This window comes from Gopherus flavomarginatus, chromosome 5 (assembly GCF_025201925.1).
Source record: "Gopherus flavomarginatus isolate rGopFla2 chromosome 5, rGopFla2.mat.asm, whole genome shotgun sequence".
In the NCBI taxonomy this organism is placed as follows: Eukaryota; Metazoa; Chordata; order Testudines; family Testudinidae; genus Gopherus; species Gopherus flavomarginatus.
The window spans coordinates 21,590,272-21,609,393 of record NC_066621.1 but is presented as its reverse complement, the minus strand read 5'-3'; the positions used below and the strand labels follow the sequence as shown (position 1 = coordinate 21,609,393).

The 19,122-nt window shown below is 47.2% G+C and overlaps 1 protein-coding gene across 4 annotated transcripts in view; it reads left to right on the top strand.

The window, feature by feature from the left end:
- KCNC4 (potassium voltage-gated channel subfamily C member 4) overlaps positions 1 to 17,020 on the top strand; it is a 65,870-nt gene extending 48,850 nt beyond the window's left edge. For 2 of the 4 annotated variants that reach the window (XM_050956186.1, XM_050956184.1), the window contains one exon: positions 1,546 to 2,352. In XM_050956186.1, coding sequence (XP_050812143.1) covers positions 1,546 to 1,565 — 20 coding nt within the window. In that variant the 3' untranslated portion in view covers positions 1,566 to 2,352. Of the gene's footprint in view, positions 1 to 1,545; positions 2,353 to 16,250 lie in introns of those variants that run through there. The other 2 variants (XM_050956182.1, XM_050956185.1) reach the window with 2 other exon arrangements.
- The last annotated feature ends 2,102 nt before the right edge of the window (positions 17,021 to 19,122 follow it).

Below are 19,122 nucleotides of genomic sequence, written 5' to 3'. Positions count from 1 at the left end.
GGAGTGCCTCAGGGATTGGTCCTGGGGCCGGTTTTGTTCAATATCTTTATTAATGATCTGGAGGATGCCATTGATTGCACCCTCAGCAAGTTTGTAGATGACACTAAACTGGGAGGAGTGGTAGATATGCTGGAGGGCAGGGATAGGATACAGAGGGGCCTAGACAAATTGAAGGATTGGGCCAAAGAAATCTGAAGTTAAACAAGGACAAGTGCAGAGTCCTTCACTTAGGACGGAAGAATCCCATGCACTGCTACAGACTAGGGGCCGAGTGGCTAGGCAGCAGTTCTGCAGAAAGGGATCTAGGCATTATAGTGAATGTGAAGCTGGATAGGAGTCAACAGTTAGCCTTCTTGGCAACAAGGGCAAACAGAATTTTGGGTTGTAGAAGTAGGAGCATTGCCAGCAGATCGAGGGACATGATCATTCCCCTCTATTCAGCATTGGTGAAGCCTCATCTAAAGTATTGCATCCAGTTTTGGGCCCCACACTACAAGAAGGATGTGGAAAAATTGGAAAGAGTCCAGCTGAGAGCAACAAAAATGATTAGGGGGCTGGAGCACATGAGCAGAGGCTGAGGGAAGTGTGATTGTTTAGTCTGCAGAAGAGAAGAATGAGTGGGGCTTTGATAGCTACTTTCAACTACCTGAAGGAGGAGTTCCAAAGAGGATGGACCTAAACTGTTCTCAGTGGTGCTGGATGACAGAACAAGGAGTAATGGTCTCAGGTTGCAGTGGGGGAGATCTGGGTTGGATATTAAGACCCATTATTTCACTAAGAGGGTGGTGAAGCACTGGAATGGGTTACCGAGGGAGGTGATTGAATCTCCATCCTTAAAGGTTTTTAAGGTCAGGTGTGACAAAGCCCTGGCTGGGATGATTTAGTTGGGTTGGTCCTATTTTGAGCAGGGGGTTGGACTAGATGACCTCCTGAGGTCCCTTCCAACCCTGATATTCTATGAAAAGGTTAAGAACCACTGCTCTTGTGAGTCCTAGTCAGGTTGAGGCTCATCCAGTGCCCAGGGATGCTCAGCTAGGGGGTGGGACTCTAACTGCAGAGTGATTGTATTGTACCCAGCCCTAGGGGTGCCCATCCTGGGTGATGTCAGCCCTTCATTTAGCTTAAGCCTTCTCCCTCTGACTCACTCAAACAACCATCTGTTCTGTCTGGGTGGCTTCAGTGTTACCCAGGCTTTAGAAAGCTGAATGAATCATCCTTTCAAAGCATCCCTCTTTCTGGATCCACAAGGCACATGGATCTCCTGTCTCTCTATTTTTATTTATTTAAATCCCTGAGCAGGAAGTGCTGAGAGGAGAGTGTACCATGGTGTGTTTAATGTCAGTGTCCTTTAAACACAGAGAGCTGCAAAGATGTCCTCTCTTCTAATTATCCCCAAGCTGAGGTCCTCACCTCCTCTTAAAGCTTTGGTCATGCGCTGGCAGGCAAAGAGAACAAGACGAGTTAGTGGGGCCACATTTGCCTGCTCTCAGCCACACGGGCAAAGATCTCTTTGCTGTGAGACTCTGAAAATCCTTGTTTTTGCAGGACTGTCGAATCCCCTCTGACTCCCTTGGAAGCTGGGGTTTGCTCAGATCATTTGCCGGGTCTAAATGTACCTACGGCGGGCAAGCAAAGAGGGGGACGAGAGTGGATTTTCCTGCCACGCTGTAACCTTGCTTGTTGTGCATGTGTCGTACGACCGTCTGTCTGACGTGTACCACGGTCCTCACCCCGCCCCTACTGACGACACCATTAACAACTCCTATGCTGTCTGACTGTTCCAATGAACCCTCTCGCTCCCCGTCATTCGTTGACTGACCCGTTGGCCGGCGTGATTGCTGTCGTTCTGCTGTAGTAACTTAGACGGCGACCGGATCTCGCTGCAGACGACCATAGCTGGGTGTCAGCTGCTCATCACAGACGCCCTGTCGCAGGCACCATCTGTGCTGTCACCGTGTCCATCCGCCGAGCTGTAGCTGTGGACTATTTTTTAATTATTATTTTTAGATTCTGACGTTTGCTCCAGCCTCCTCCAATGTACAGACTCCTTCTCTAAAAGAGGCTGCTCCTGGGATTGGTTTGGGACCCATTGGACGATGGCTCCTGAGGTGCATGGGGTTGGGGTGGAGAAGCCTCCAAGAAGTCCAAGTTGCAATACTAGAGTAGCCAATGACTGCATGCAATAGCAGAGACCAGGTGGATCGGCTGGCCTGATATGGCTAGCTTCTTTCTAATGCTGTTACATATCTCTGTGACAAAGACAATACTAATCCCATTACCTTATATGCTGTACACATGCCTCTTCCTGTCAAGCAGTACTAGAGTTCTAATAAAGAGATCTGGGAGCTGAAATTGGTTCTTGTACGTGTCACTGTCTCTGCCTTTCCTTTTGTGCAAGCTCACTGAATCCATCTAGTTATCAGCCAAACCCACTGCAGCCAAGACCCTGTATAAACCTGCAGCACCCTGGGCCTCTATTCTACAGTACGGTCCCCCATGTTCTGTGTCCAGGTCCCTGGACTCTGACAGGGTCACTGGATTCTGCTTGGGTTCCACAGTGCTTCACCTGGGTTCCACAGTGCTCTTGGTGCACTAGACTGGAAATTCCATGGCAGCTTCACTTAAATGATTTCTGGTTTTATGTGTTCTTTGTTTTTAATATCAATTTCCCTACTTGACAGCATGAGATTGTAGATGAAGAACTCATCCTGGCTCTTTCTTTAAAGATGATTAGCAGGGAAATAGTTGACCTTTTTAAATGGTTTAGGTTTCAGAGTTAACAACCTCTTGCAATGAATGGAATTGTTCACACCTCACCGAGCTGTTGTCAGGCTGCCTGCAGATTCAGGAAGACAGCACTATATCATGAGTGATGTGGAGAAAGTAGATAAGGAAAAGTTATTTACTTATTCCCATAATACAAGAACAATGGGCCACCAGATGAAATTAATGGGCAGCAGGTTTAAAACAAATAAAAGGAAGTTCTTCTTCACACAGCACAGTCAACTTGTGCAACTCCTTGCCTGAGGAGGTTGTGAAGACTAGGACTATAATAGCATTTAAAAGAGAACTGGATAAATTCATGGAGGTTATTATCCAGGATGGGTAAGGAATGGTGTCCCTAGCCTCTGTTTGTCAGAGGATGGAGATGGATGGCAGGAGAGAGATCACTTGATCATTGCCTGTTAGGATCACTCCCTCTGGGGCACCTGGCATTGGCCACTGTCAGTAGAAAGGATACTGAGCTAGATGGACCTTTGGTCTGACATAGTACAGCCATTCTTATGTAAAACAATACAAGAACATTAAGTTCATATATTCAAACTTTTTTGCAGTCATAAGGCCTAGAAATATAGAATCAGATCCTCAGCTGATAACTGATGTAGCTCCACTTGAGTCAAAGGAGTTGCACAGATTTGCACCAGGTGAGGATCTAGCCCCTAATAGTTTTAAATGACAGTTTAGGTTCTCCAGCACAGGACAAGGATTGAGTAGCAAATGTCACGGAATGGCAGTGTACATGGGGGCCCTGATTGCACTGCCTAGTGTTCCAGGTCACTGTTGTAATTAGCTTGTGGGACGTTAATTTAAGCTCACAAGTAACGCATGTTGGGAATGACACTGGAGAGAATGTACACAGGTGGGGGCTGGTTTTTGTGAATGATGGTGAAATGCGATGATCAGAAACAGAACTAGAGGGTTTCAGCCCCTGGGAATCTATAGCTGGGAAAGGCCTCCTATAACACTGGGAGAAAAAAAGCAGTGTAAAATACTGAGTGATAGTGGTTTTGTGGCTGATGGCCAAGCATCAATTAAAGATAAAACCTCTCTGAGACATTTAGAGAAACTATATATTTCCCACTCAGATGAGATAAAGCCATTTGCAAGCCAGGTTGGCTGAAAGCTGCACCACTGGCTTCATAATTATATTAAGCTCTATGGCCTGGTTCCAAAATGCCGCTGTTTCGCTCTCAGAAGATCAATGCTGAGCAAGCGGCTTCATTATCTGGGTCTGAAAGCAGCTCAGAGTCATTATGTAAATGGACCTGAGCACCTCGGTGATGCAGGACCACAGTGGCACTTGCTGATTGACCGTGCTGCAGGATGAGCCCATGCCCGCGCTCCATAGCCCAGAGTTCAACTTCAAGTCAGGGTGACTCTCTGGCAGCAGCCCCAGGGTGGCAGAATGGGATCACAGAAAGGTCGAGCAAGGCAAGCACTGGTGGAGATGTCAAAGACGAGTATTTGCAGCAAATACTCATCTAGGCCAATGCAGGGCTGGACCATGTACAAGCAGGTGCTCAGCCAGCAATATGAACAGCTCAAAGACCGCAATGGGTCTTGGCAAGGCTGGAACAGAAAGAAGCAACTGGGGCAATGCTGCAGGCAGAAGATTAGGGACCTTCTCCTCCCAGCCATTCTAGGTCGCCTTTAGAGGGCAGTGGTGCTCTGTCCCTTATCCAATTTGGCACCACTAGGGGGCACTGTCACTAGCTCAAAGCCAGGCTGTTACACTGCCATTGAAACTTTCCAATAGTCGGTTTGTTGATGAATCTTGTTGAAATTTCAATGAGAAAATGAGATGAAACTTGGGGGGGTGGCTGTTTTTTTTTTCTCATTGGCATTCAAAGCTTTTGATTAAAAAGTTTGTCCAAAAACAATTAATTTGGGGGCAAATGTTAACCAGCTCAAATTATCAACTTGTTAACATTCTCATCCCTCCAGCACTGTTAATCAATTATGTGATCATTTGGGGCCTGATCCAACTCCCTTTGGAATCCAATGGGTAATGGTAGATATGTCCCTTGTGACACCTGCAGGGAGAAGGGTAGGTAGCAGCAGAAGACATGGAGCTTGGGGGAAGCATGAGAAGGCAAATGCTATCCAGGGCTTCTATGCCTCTGCAAAGTGGGCTTCACTCTGGTGCAAGGTAGGAGCTGTATGGCTGGGGAAGATGGCTTCAAAGGATGTTCCTAAGTCATGCAAGAGTGGGTTATATCTCCTGAACATTTTAGTTGCTCCTGATTACAGTCATATCCTTCTGACACCACACTGTTGCTCCAAAAAGTCCTTCTGTCCCTCCTGCCGTTGCTGCAGCATGCGTCCTGCTCCTATTCTCTCTTGCAGCAGATAGCTTTAAGGTGTCAATCACCTTATGACCCCAGCTAGGCCACACCACAGAGCTGTTCAAGTGGCAGACAGACATGCCAGAGCTGGGAGGTGGCAGGAGAATGGCCATTTGTGGAACAGAGGCAGAAAAACTGTTTGTTTGCAGCGTCCTGGCCAGAATGGGAAATGCTGAGGTCACTGGTGTAGGTTCAGAACCTCCGTGTTGTCCATAGTGCCCTGCCAGCGTGGGAAGCCTCTCCATGCACATATGCAGATGCTCAAGAACACAACACATGTTCACACAGAGAGGCGCACCCTTGCAATTGGAAAAGCATTTGGGAAACATGGCTGCTAAAATACAGAGGGGTCCCTACATGACTGAAATAGTCATATAGAAAGTAGCTCAGCAGACATGTATGCAGATATTCAGGCTGAGAGCCAGACTGAACTACTCAGCGTTAAACCGTGAAGAGGGGAGTTAGGGGGGCAGCCTAGCTACAGGAAACCAAATGGGTTGATTGCCCAGTAAAAGGGCACTTCCTGAAAAGGGGAGCGGAGCTGTAGAGATGCAGCACAGCTGATGAGAGATTGAATCGGAAGAAAGGGACTAAAGGAGTGAGCCAGAGAGCAGCTGTTGCCCTAGCCTGGAGAGACAAAGGAAATAGGATTTCCAGTTTTCTTTTCTTCCCCTCATCTCCTTTTTCTCTGTGGCTTCACACATCTGGAAAGTAAACCTACCGACAGGAAAGCACCTCTCTTGCAACTCCTTTCTGCTTCATCTCAGTCAAAAGCAGCCCAACTTTGGTTTGGGGTGCCTAATACCCTTTGGACTGGTCTGCAGCCCTGAGACTGGATGGGAGCTGAGCTTTGAATTGCCACAGAGCAGAGGTGGGCAAACTATGGACCGCGGGACCCAGCCCCTCCCCTGATGTCCCCCCTCCCCTGCAGCCTCAGCTCACCGTACCAGTGCTCTGGGTAGTGGGGCTGCAAGCTCCTGCCAGGCAGCCCAACTGCCAGTCCTGGTGCTCTGAGCAGCATGGTAAAGGGTGGGGGGGGTTGGATGGGTCGGGGGTTCTGAGGGGGGCAGTCAGGGGGAAGGAAGTGGGTGGATAGGGGACAGGCTGTTTGGGGAGGCACAGCCTTCCCTATCCGGCCCCCCATACAGTTTCAAAACCCCGATGTGGCCTTCAGGCCAAAAAGCTTGCCCACCCCTGCCATAGAGCCTTTTAAGATGTGCTTATCAAAGGTTCCTGCCCCAGACAGGGCTGTGGCTGCTGCAGCAAATGGGTTCTTTCGTTCCAGGAGTTAAAGCTAGGTGCAGTCTTTCCAGTGGCTCGTCCCAGAGAGTTCTGTATGCAGCATTTGCAGTAGCAGACTCCAGGTAAGATACCTGCTGTTGTTCAAACAGCAGAAGATGCCATAAATAGAAACCTACTAGCATTTCTAACCTGGGTCCTTACTGCGATCCAGTAAGTTCATCCTCCACAACAGATGCGCACCCTGAAGTCAATCTAAGCAGAGGATTATGGTCCAGAGAGGTGCAGTGGAGATAGAAGGGGGATCATCACTACCAAGTAAGACTTCTTGGTCCTGAGATAGCAGTGTGGATCTCCAATCTCAGTAAGGTGGGAATCTACTGAATGTGGCCCCTGCTTTTTCCCAAGGCTTTATACATTCTTATCCAGCTGGAAGCAAACAAACCCCTCTGAAGTGATTAGCTGTGTCTGTGCCTTAACATGAAGGGCTGTGATTCTGGTGTAAAGTAATCCTCCACAGCCAGTGAGAGAACAAGGCCTGATTAGGGCAGGTGTCTGGGTTAGGGTTAAGAAAGGAGGAAGCCCTCACAACCTCCTGGAGGAAGCCCTCACAACCTCCTGGAGGGGCAAGAGCAGAGCAAGACCAACCTTTCCTGGGGCATTAGGTGCCCAAATCCTATTGAAACACAATGGAAGTTGGGTGCCTAACTCTCATTGGCTCCTTTTAAAAATCTCATCCCTCATGGCTACAAATATCTTAATCTCAGATGCTGTCAAGTTTCCTTCCCCACTCTGGACTTTAGGGTACAGATGTGGGGACCTGCATGGACACTTCTAAGCTTAATTACCAGCTTAGATCTGGTATCACTGCCACCACTCTCAAGCACTACCTTTCTTCCCTGGGTAGCCTTGGGAGACTTCACCAATTTCCTGGTGAACACAGATCCAAACCCCTTGGATCATAAAACAAGGAGAAATTAACCATCCCCCCTCCTTTCTCCCACCAACTCCTGGTGGATCCAGATCCAACCTCCTTGGATCTAAAAACAAGGAACAAATCAATCAGGTATTTTTTTAAAAAAGGCTTTTAATTAGAGAAAAGAAAGGTAAAAGAAAACCTTCTGGGAGAGATTGGCACACCAGCTACTCTCACAGACAACAGATTCAAAACACAGAGGATATTCTCCTGGGCAAAAATCTTAATACACACAAGAATACCTAAATTTGATAATTTCCTTAATGGTACCAAGACAAGTTACAAAGAAAATAAACATAAACCTATTTATCCCTTTCTAAAACTTACTACTCTGGTAAGAGGCTGGTTCCTTGATCTTTTTCACTCAGGCTGAGACTGAAACTCTAAACAAAGGAAAACTTCCCTCCTTCCTTTTGAAACATCTTGTTCCCTCATTGGTTCCTCTGGTCAGGTGTCAGCTAGGCTAGGTGAACTGATTAACTCTTTACAGGTAAAAGAGGCATTAACCCTTAACTATCTGTTTATGACAGATGCCATCCACTGAGAGCTGATAACACCTCTCTCTTATCATCTTAGATCTCAAAGCACTTTGCAAAGGAGGGTCGGGATCATCACCACCACTTGATGGATGAGGAAACTGAGGCACTGGGCGAGAAAGTGACTGGTTTCAAAGTCAGCCAACAGAATAGAGCCCAGCTCTCCTGAGTGCTCTATTCACTAGACCACACTGCCTGTCTTTATAATACTTGGCACATCCCTAGCACCTTCTAACTGCGGAGATCAAAGCATGTTAGAAAGGTAGGGTCACCTATCATTGTCTCCAGTTTAAAGATGTCACAGTCACAGAGGGATGTAGGGCCAAAACTTCTGCAGGGTGTAAATCAGAAGGCACTGGAGTGACAGCCGTTTGCACTAGCTGAAGCTTGGAACCCAGTCAGACCTGTGCAAATACAGGGAGTAACTCCACTGACATTAGTGGAGTCGCTCCAGTGTGACAGTTGTGAAGCCAGTGTGAAATTGGGCCCTCCTACCCCCGGCTGCAGGTCACAATCAAGCAGAGAATCCAGTCCCCCCCCCACCCCACCTCACCCGGTCTGTGGTCCCCTTCTCCAGCTGTGACACGGTGTGGCCTCCTGTGCTGCTGTATCTGTGCTGCCTTCATGCTGTGGTGGGATAGAGCCATACAAGAAGCCTACTGTTCATCAGCACAAGCTGATGATGGCACCTGCAGTGTGAACATGGCAGGCCAGCGGGACACCGGGGGAAAGAACAAGCCAGAGAGCAGAGGAAGCAGAGATGAGGGATGCGGGCAGGTGCAGCAGAGTCCCTCTCCCGCTGCTGCACTGGGGAGCTGCTGTTTACTAGCAAGACACAGAGGCCTTGCTTGAGTCCAGCCAAGCATTGCGTTCATCCCGAAGTAGTTGTTTAAAGCCAGTTGCTATAGAGTTGCTATAGCGAGTTTGGAACACTCAGGAGGCAGGATCCCCTCCCAGGGGACATTTAACCCTTTCTGATCTGGCCCAGAGGGACAGAGAGATGAGTGTTCTGGCTGCAGTACCAGTGTTTGATGGTGGGGAAAAGATGGATTATTTAACTAAGCCCAAAGGTGGATTCCTGGCAGATAAAAGAAATAACCCATGCTGGGGTAAGAATGGCTTGTAAATTACATACACATTCCCACTTGGGAAGGATGCAGCTGACTATCTGCTCTTCTCCATAATAGTGATCACAATCGTTTGTATTTCTAGTGAGCCTTACACCCATGGGTCTCAAGGCACTTTGTAGATATTAATTAACCAGTCCTCGCCAGAACCCCTGGGAGGCTGGACATGGTGCCCATTTTACAGAAGGGGAAGCTGAGGGACAGAGAGGTTAAGGACTAGCTTTTCAAAAGAAGGCAGCATGCATGATGAGTGCTGAGCTTGTCTGAAAATCTGACCAATAGTATCCCAATGAGAGCTGCTGGATGCTGAATTACTTTGAAAATCTCAGGGCAAGTGGCAAATCTAACCCTGAGCTCTTGTGAAAATCTGGCCTTGGGTAACTTCCCTTAAATAGTCTGATGAGGCAGCGACAGAGATAGGAATAGAAACCAGTCTGCCACCCCATGCCCCATTCTAACTATCAGACCACACTCCCTTCTGCAGAAGGAAGAGAATCCAGGCATTCTGGCTCCCCGTTTGAAGCAGTGGTGCTGAATGGTACATTTCCTGCTTGGTTTTGTTTGGTTTTGCTTACCACGCTAACATTCTTTTGGGGGATAATCAGGGAGACTTTAATCATAATTTCTAATATTTGAATACGGGGGGATTAAAGTACCACAGTTGAGAGAGGACACAGGGAACAGAAAACACTATTGTACAGCAACAACCTGAGCTCCAACTGATCAAGGGGGGGTTGTAAGGGAATCTGCTGTTTATTTAAGGGCATGTGTGTGTTTTCTCTAGACTCCCATTCTTGACAGCAAGCCCTTGGAATAAGTCTCTTTTGGCAAGACTTTTGCTGTTGGACTGTATTACTCGGCTCAGCAGTGCCTCTGTGTATAAAACCATCACAGGCAATGCGAGAGAGGAGGGAATAGGGAATGAGTCTGCAACATACTCACAAGCCCTATTTCCTCCCCGAAAACAAAAAGACACCCTCCCCCTGCCACCAGATTGGATTTATAGCTCCCCCTCAAAGCACTTTGTATCTTATTTCCAAGTGCAGGACAGAAAGAAAGGAAGAGGAGAGAAAATACAGGTGGAATGACAGGAAAAAGTGAAAGGCAGTCAGCCGGCGAGAGGAGAAAAAAAAGCCAGAACGAGACAGACCTTGAGAGACTAGAGCAGAGACTGAAAGACAAAATGGGACAAAGGCGCAAATCCAAAAATAGACATTGGGCACCACATGCCTGCAGGTGAGCCTGCGATGAGCTGGAGAATGCAATAAAGGGGATTTAATAAGCAAAAAAACAATGTTGTAAAATGGGCAGAGGGGGGCTGCTTTGAAGTGTCCTGTGCTGCTGAGCCAGATGGTTGATTGCATTGCTTTTAATCTAGAAAAGTAGCCCCAAGTGTCTGATCAGGCAGGAACAAAACCCAGCAGAGGTGTCAGCATCTGGGCTGCCTCCCATCTGTCAATATCTTTCAGGGAAAGAGATGCCCAAGACTAAATGCATCATTATGGTGGCAATTGCACTGGAGAAGGAGAAAAGGGCTGTCTCTTCCAGGCTTCACTGGCAGAATATGCAGACCGGCACTAGCCTATATAGCTGCCATATTGCACTGCAATTCCACGTTTCATTTGCTGTCACCCCAATGTATCTTTCAGCACTGCAGTGAAAAGCGTGTAAAGCCAGACCATGGAAATGAGAAATAAATGTTATATATATTTAGCCCTGAAGAAGGACTCCTCCCACACATTTCAGATCTAGCTCTAGATGTCCACTTCCCTGAGTTTCACTCTGATGCTCTGGTATCAGCATACATAAAATGATGGGGTCTAAATTAGCTGTTCCCACTCAAGAGAGAGATCTTGGAGTCATTGTGGTTAGTTCTCTGAAAACATCCACTCAGTGTGCAATGGCAGTCAAAAAAGCCAACAGAATGCTGGGAATAATTAAGAAAGGGATGGATAATAGGGCAGAAAATATCACGTTGCCTCTATATAAATCCATGGTACACCCACATCTTGAATACTGTGTGCAGATGTGGTTGCCCCATCTCAAAAAAGATACATTGGAATTGGAAAAAGTTCAGAAAAGGGCCACAGGAATGATTAGGGGTATGGAACGGCTTCCCTATGAGGAGAGATTAATAAGACTGGGACTTTTCAGCCTGGAAAAGAGATGGCTAAGGGGGGATATGATTGAGGTCTACAAAATCATGACTGGTGTAGAGAAAGTAGATAAGGAAGTGTTGTTTACTACTTCTCATAACACAAGAACTAGGGGTCACCAAATGAAATTAATAGGCAGCAGGTTTAAAACAAAGAAAAGGAAGTATTTCTTCACACAACACACAGTCAACCTGTGGAACTCCTTGCCAGGGGACACTGTGAAGGCCAAGACTATAACAGGGTTCAAAAAAGAACTAGATAAATTCATGGAGGATAGGTCCATCCATGGCTATCAGCCAGGATGGGCAGGAATGGTGTCCCTAACCTCTGTTTGCCAGAAGCTGGGAATGGAAGACAGGGGATGAATCACTTGATGATGCCCGGTTCTGTTCATTCCCTCTGGGGCACCTGGTACTTAGCCACTGTCGGAAGACAGGATGCTGGGCTAGATAGACCTTTGGTATGACTCAGTACAGCCAGTCTTATGTTCTTATGTTCATAGATCAGAGCTATTGTTGCAACCAATCCCAATCTTGTACAGAAAAGGAAGATGTTAAGGCTGTCTTGTAGTTAAATTGGGGGACTGGGAGTCAAAAGGCCTGGGTTTTTGGCAGCTGACTTGCTCTGTGCCCATGGGTAAGTCTGTCGCTCTGGGTCTCAGTTTGTCCATGTGTAAAATGAAGATAATTATATTTACTCACCTCCGTGAAGTGTGTCAAGCTTCTTGCCTGGCACATGCTAGCTCAGTTCAGGGGACTATTAGTGTTCAGCACTGTAAAATCAAAGCAGTGAGACTGAGATTGCTAGCTAGCCAGGGCCATGGCTGTCCTTTTGTCATATGGTTGTACAGCACCTAGCACAATGAGGCACTACTACAAAGGGAATAAATAATAATTAATGAGAGCACAATGTTACTATCCAGGCTGGGGCTAAGAAGGAATTCTAACCTCACTGAGAAGGCTGATAGATACTGTGAGATAGAAACATTGAAACCCTTTGGGCCAAATTCTGCCCCTGATGTGCAGCCCCTGCTGGTTGCAATAGGAGTTATTGATGCACTTGTGAGCAGAATTTTGGCTCTTCACTGGTTCCTTTGAAGACAGAAGCAGCATGGAGCTGAGGTGTGGCCTGACTCCTGACCAACAGGCAGTCGACCTATCACCTAAGGAAGCTGTGTTGCCTCTGGCAAGTAGAATAAGTAGTTTTCCCCCTTTGCTGGAGCTGTGTTTGTGCATCAAATGTGCCCCAGGCTCCTGATTCTCCCCACCACAACTAACATGCTCAGCCGCCAACCTTCCTTCAAAGGCTCCTGATAAACCAGTCACTTCTGATTCCGCTGCTAACTGGTCGAACGAAAGGCAAGTGGCCTGTAGCAAGCTGTTCCCTGCCCACCCTGGGGTATAGAGATCTGCCGGCAGCCCCTGTTTTAACTTAGCTGTTGCTCAAGTCCTGCCGTTGAAAGGGCTGATTGAAGCAGCCCTCTTTCATGTAAGGGATTCGAGGCAGAGAGAGAGACAGACAGTGCAGACTTTCCCAATGGGGAGGAGCTGATCAAATAGTTGCTGGATGAAATCAGTGGTAAGTATCATACTGAGCCCTTTGACCCATGCTGGGCAGCCAGAGCAGGGGAGGTCTTCTGATAGCGGCCCTTTGTCTATCTCTTACTGTATCTATTGGGTTTCTGGGAGGGGAGGACCCACAGGACCCCAAACCCATTGATTACGGGGGACAACTAATAAAAGAACAGGGACAGGACTGCTGTCAAAGGGTCATAAGAAGGGAACCTGATGGGGACACCGAGCAGAGAACCCCGGACAGCGCCCACTGCTCCTTGAAGGCGTCAAGCAGGGCGATCACCCTGCTCCAGTTTGGAAGGGGTTGAAAACAGCCCTGGGAAAGGGCTGGCCTGGGGAGCCAATCATGAGCGGGCTTGAGACAGCCAATCAGGGCCCGGCTGGGCCAGTATAAGAAGGGCTCTTGGGATGAAGGTGGTGAGTCTCATTACAATCTTGGAGTGAGAAGGATCTAGCTGCCTGGGAGTACATAGTACTTTGGGCAGGGCAGGGCAGGGCAGGGCAGCTGAGCTGAGCTGAGCTGAGCTGAGCTGAGCTGAGCTGAGCTGAGCTTCAGCCTTGTTAAAGGCCTACGGAGGTACTGGAGCTGCAGAGGTGCAGCTTGGGGATAGGGAGAGGCAGCTGGTCGAACCCCCTTGCCAATGGTGAGTGGCTATAACAGACTGCAGCCTGCCCCAGGAAAAGGGGGCTAGATGATGACTGACAGTAGCCACTGAGGCAAGGTGGGCATAGGGGGAGGGAAGACCCAGAGTATGGGGACTTCTGTGGATCAGCACCCCAAGGTAAGGGGCACTGGGGTCTGGGAGAGACATGGGGCCTGTGGCAGGCTAGATGCTGGCCAGCAGGAAGTGCTCTGAGGCTGGAAAGAACTAATTCCTGGACTGACCAGCAGGAGGAACCATGGTGGTGAGTGCTTGATCTGCTACATTTACAATCATACTCACTTACTCTACTGTTCTTTGTCTGATGGTAGAACCAAGAGGCAGGACTGGCTCCAGGCACCAGCTCAGCAAGCAAGTTCTTGGGGCGGCCAAGGGGAAGGGGCGGCACGTCGGGCTCTTTGGCAATTTGGCGGTGGGTCACTCTGTCCCTCTTGGAGGGAAGGACCTGCTGCTGAATTGCCACCAAAGAAGAAAGCGGTATGGTGGAGCTGCTACCGATTTGTGATCATGGCTTTCTTTTTTTCCCCCCACTGCTTGGGGTGGCAAAAACCCTGGAGCCGGCCCTGCCAAGAGGGCTCCATTGTGCTAGGTGCTGTACATACACATGGCAAAAGCCAGTGTCTGCCCTAAAGAGCTTACAATCTAACAACATCCCTTGTCAGGAAACAGGACCTGCAGCAGAGTCAGTCTCTGGGCACCCTAACAAGCACAGCTGGCCTGGATTGACAGCCTGATTGGTTACCCCACCTCATTGTTTGAAGAGTCAGCAGAGCCACTCATAAACTCTGCAGCAGTTCACTGACTGCTCAAAGCGCCCCCCTTCCTCCCCACATGGCTCTGACAGCTCCTGTTCCCAGCCTGGCCTCATTCCAGGCAAGTTGGTCCAGTCCCTTGGCTCTGTTTCCTGACTTGTGATTTCAGCTCTTATGCCTGGCCGCTGACTCCGACTCTGGCCTGGATGCCTATTCCAGACTTCCAACTCCTGCTCTAACCACTAGAGATGCCTGCTTGTGTTTTGGTCACTGACACTGCTGTGGTTTACAGGAATAGGACAGTATCCTTTTAAGTAGCTTGTGAGCCCTGTAATGCTGCTCACTGTATTTGGTGTTTTAGAAGCTGCCGAATGCCAGCCAGCACAGCAGTGTATGTGTCGCTAGGCCTGAAATGGTGGGTATATTTGGTAAATATGGTGGTTTGAGATCTGATTGTGCCCGTGTGGGTGTTTTTTCTTCAGATTATTTTGGTTGGGTAAATAAAGGGTAAAAAACACAGCATCCCCAAAGGATATGTCTGCATGAGAGGCTGATCAGTAAAAGCTAGTCTGGAGTGAACAAACCTTTTGGGGAGTGTACAAACATTTGTGGTTTAACTCAATTAACCTGGTAAGTAACACAAGGTAAAAAACTCTAGGCTTGATCTACACTAGAAAGTTTTCCTGGCATAGCTATGTTGGACAGGAGTGTGGAAAAAATCACCCATGTAACTATGCCAGCAAAAGCTATAGTGTAGATGCAGTTGCTGGTACAGCTTATTCCATTTGGGGAACTGGCTGACACTATGCCATCAAAAGAACTCTGGCTGGTATAAGCTGCATCTCCAATGGGTGGGCTTACTTCTCTAGCTATAGCAATAAACCCTTTTTAGTGTAGACAAAGCCCTAATGTAGACCTATCCCAAAGGGGTTAACCATGACTAGCTAACTAAACATCACTAAGGCTTGGTCGGCACTAAGATTTTTCTGCTATAACTATTTTGGATAGGAGTATGACTTATTTTTTTTAACTGAAATAGTTACACTGATAAAAGCCTAGTGTAGACACAGTTATACTGGTATAAAGGTGCTTTATACTAGCATAGATTATTCCTCTTTCTGTATGGGATTAACTATACTAGTATAAGGACCTTTATTTCTATATAACTGCATCTATACTAGGGAAGTTGTACCTCTTTAACCACACCAGTGTCGTTAAAGAGGTACAACTTAATAGTGTAAACAAGGTCTTAGTTTAAAAATGTGTTTAAAAAGCACTAGTGGATATGTTTGAAAACACCATTCATTCTCCAAGGCTATATGAGACCCAAGTGCCCAGACCAGTGAGGTATCTAGACTCTCTAATCATCATCATCATCATCAGAAAATAACTATGGATCAGGCCCAATACCATGTGACTTGGGTGCCCAATCACTCTGCATGAATATCCTACAGTGACCAACCCAAAAATGAGTTCGGGAACAGCTTGGTGAATAACAAATACCTTTGGGACAAGTTAGCTGCTTGCAAAAAGATCTTAGGGATTTTGTCCCTAATAGCAGCCACCTTTGGCTGGTCACCAATTCATGCAGTAGGTGTAACCTATTTACAGTGCTTTGAACCATGATTTGTCCCAGTGCAGATTATCTCAGCTCCATCAGTGCAACTAGTTGACTTTGCCTTCTCTACACTGGGGCTTCCTCCCATGTAACTACACCAGCTGCTGAAATCAGGGCAAATTCCCAGTGTAGATGAGGCCTGGTTTGCTAGCAAATATGCTTAATCGTGAAGAACTCAGCCAGCCCCTAAATGCCCAAAGCTTTCTGCCATCAATAATTCCCCCTCCCCCCCCATCGCAGATCCATCTTGTCTTCCATGGACTCTTGGCAGTTTAATTCATCAGCAGTCTATAGCTCTCCTGGCTGTGCCTTCTCTATACGTCCATTTCTGCTCTGACACTTCAGACTTTTGCTCTAATGGGGCCTAGATTGAGATTTTGGCAGAGGAGTCAGAGGACAGCTTGTTGATTATGTCCAGTTCCTGGTAATTTAATGTGATGCAAGCTAATAAATAAATCAGACCATGAATGGCTTCTCTTTACAGGTAAGGAGTGGAACTCTCAACCTATCTTTTGCTGGAGAACGAGATCCTCATACAGGTTTATTTTATTTTCCTTCTTACATGGAATTGATGGAAAAAATTGCCTTAATCTTCTTGTCATCAGGATGAAACTGTTCGAAGAACAGACAAAAATTACCTAAAATGTCCTTTCCCCTTTGTGACACTCAAGATTCACCACTGTCATGTAACTAGGATATGTTTTGTACAAAGTATGCCTTGTGAGATCATTCTAAAAGTCTTGATCTGCTAGACAGTAATATCTCATTAGGTTGTATGTGAAGTTATGAAGTTTGGCTAGGTATATGTTACTGAAACACATTGTGAGGCTGCAAACACCCACAAGCAGCCTTTCAGGTACAACAGTAAAAAGGCCAAACAATGTTAATAGCTTATAGAGGAAATGCACACAAGCACCAGTGTTACCCCAGGAACTGTATGCAATGGAAAGCTCTCAGATAACACTACACAATGGGAACTGTTGGACCCAGGTCACAGCAGAAGAGCTTTCCAGCAAGTGAGGAGAAGAAGATATAAAAGGGTGGGGGCGGGGGGGATGACATCATGATGGTACCTCACACTCCCTAGAACATACCTGGAAACACCTGAGGAAGAAAGACTGAACAAGGGGGAGGTGATGGCCCCAGGCTAAGGGATTGCTAGCCTGTGTATGAAAACCTGGGAAAGCCAAGGCACCTTATGCCTTAAGAATCTGCCAGCCTGTTCATCAGTCGGGATGAGAGTTTGCTAATTCATATCCTACCTAACTAGTGTGTAAAACTCAGTTTGCAGTTTTGTTTATTTACTAGGTAATCTGCTTTGATCTGTTTCCTATTATTTATAATCACTTAAAATCTATCCTTTTGTAGTTAATAAATTTATTTTATGTCTTAATCCAAAGCGGTGTGTGTTTGACTAAGAGGTCTGGGGAAAATCTCAGCTTGGTTACCACAAGTGGGCCTGGTCCTCTTCACACTGAGGGAGAGGCAGCGTCCATATTAAACCCATGTACTGGCCAGATTTGACCAGAGCAAGACAGAACTGCTCTGGGATCCTAGGCTGGTGGGTAGAGAGCCCTTGTGTGACTGCAGCTGGGTGTGTCTCCACCTGTGTGAATGCAGGTGGAAGTGCAAAGCCCTCCAAGCTTGCAACTTGTCACAGCAGCAAGTGTGAGAGGGAGCCCAGGCTGGGGGGTCAGAGGGCTCAGGGGTACCTCAGTTCCAGTTGACACCCCAGCAGGAACCCATCACACCCTTCCTAATTTCTCTCATTCTATGAAACAGAAAAGAATGACCAACCAGCAGTGATAAGGTGTCTAAGAGCAATGGAGGGGAAAGGTAGAGAATTTTTTTGGGGGGGGGCGGGGACGGGGAACATTAGGCCTTTAAAAGATCCTCATCTGTACAATGGGCATAAAAGCCCTGCCTGAACACAGAGGTATGTGAGCCTTAATCCATTAAAGAGTATGAGGGGCTCACATTCAGCAATAATGGGGGCCTTATCAGTGCCCAAGTCAAGACAATTGATAAACAATACACTCGCCATGCACCCCACACCCTCTTTGTTAATTTCTTCATCTAGTTACAAGATGCTTCTGAGAGGCTTCATTAATGCTTCTACATAAGAACAGCCATAGTGGCTCAGACCAAAGGTCCATCTAGCCCAGTATCCTGTCTTCTAACAGTGGCCAAGGCCAGGTGCTCCAGAGGGAATGAACAGAACAGGTTCACCAAATGATCCATCCCCTGATGCTCATTCCCAGCTTCTGGCAAACAGACTAGGGACACCATTCCTGCCCATCCTGGCTCATAGCCATTAATGGACCTATCCTCCATGAACTTATCTAGTTTTTTGAACCCTGTAATAGTTTCAGCCTTCACAACATCCTCTGACAAAGCGTTTCACAGGTTGACTGTGTGCTGTGTGAAGAAATACTTCCTTTTGTTTGTTTTAAACCTGCTGCCTATTAATTTCATTGAGTCACCACTGGTTCTTGTGTTATGAGAAGGAGTAAATAGCACTTCCTTATTTACTTTCTCCCTACCAGTCACAATTTTATAGACCTCAATCATATCCCCCCTTAGTCATCTCTTTTCCCAGCTGAAAAGTCCCAGTCTTATTAATCTCTCCTCATATGACAGCCGTTCCATACCCCTCATCATTTTTGTTGCCCTTTTCTGAACCTTTTCCAATCCCAATATAGCTTCTGAAGCACTTTTCACTGCTCAGCTAAAGGACAACATACGATTATTTCACAGAGGCCACCACAAACCCTTCAAAGGGAAATGATTTTTTGGCCCTGCATTTGAACTGCTGAACAAGCTATGAAAGTCCCCAGTTCCCATCACCAGCCCCATGAGCCATCCAGGCCCTGCCTTTCCTATATTTAAAGTGTCATTCTCCTGATGGACCTTCTCCTCAAGAAGCAGAGGTCCATCAATCGGATTGGTGCATTACACCAGTCAACGGTGTACCACAACACAGCTCAGCCGGTGTCCCGCAATCCTAGAAGAATGGGAATTACTAATATTTCTGTGGCGTGGCACCTCAGGTTGGAGGGAATTCTTACACCAGGCTATCTCTGTAAGAACTCAAACTAGTGAGGTGCTGAGTGCATTTTTTTGTCACAGGGTGACTGGCCCTTTATGGTGATATGGGACCAGCAGTGCCTGTGCCATAATTAGCAGCCACCCAGCCTAAGGAGGCAGGACTAATTGGAGTCAGATGACAGCCTAATAAACACCTGGGCCTTATCAAAGGGCAGAGAGTTCAGTTTGGGGGGAAAATGATAGGAAGTAACTTAAGCAGCTGGGGAAGGCCCTGAAGCAGATCTGTGAGGACTTCAGGGAAGCAGGCT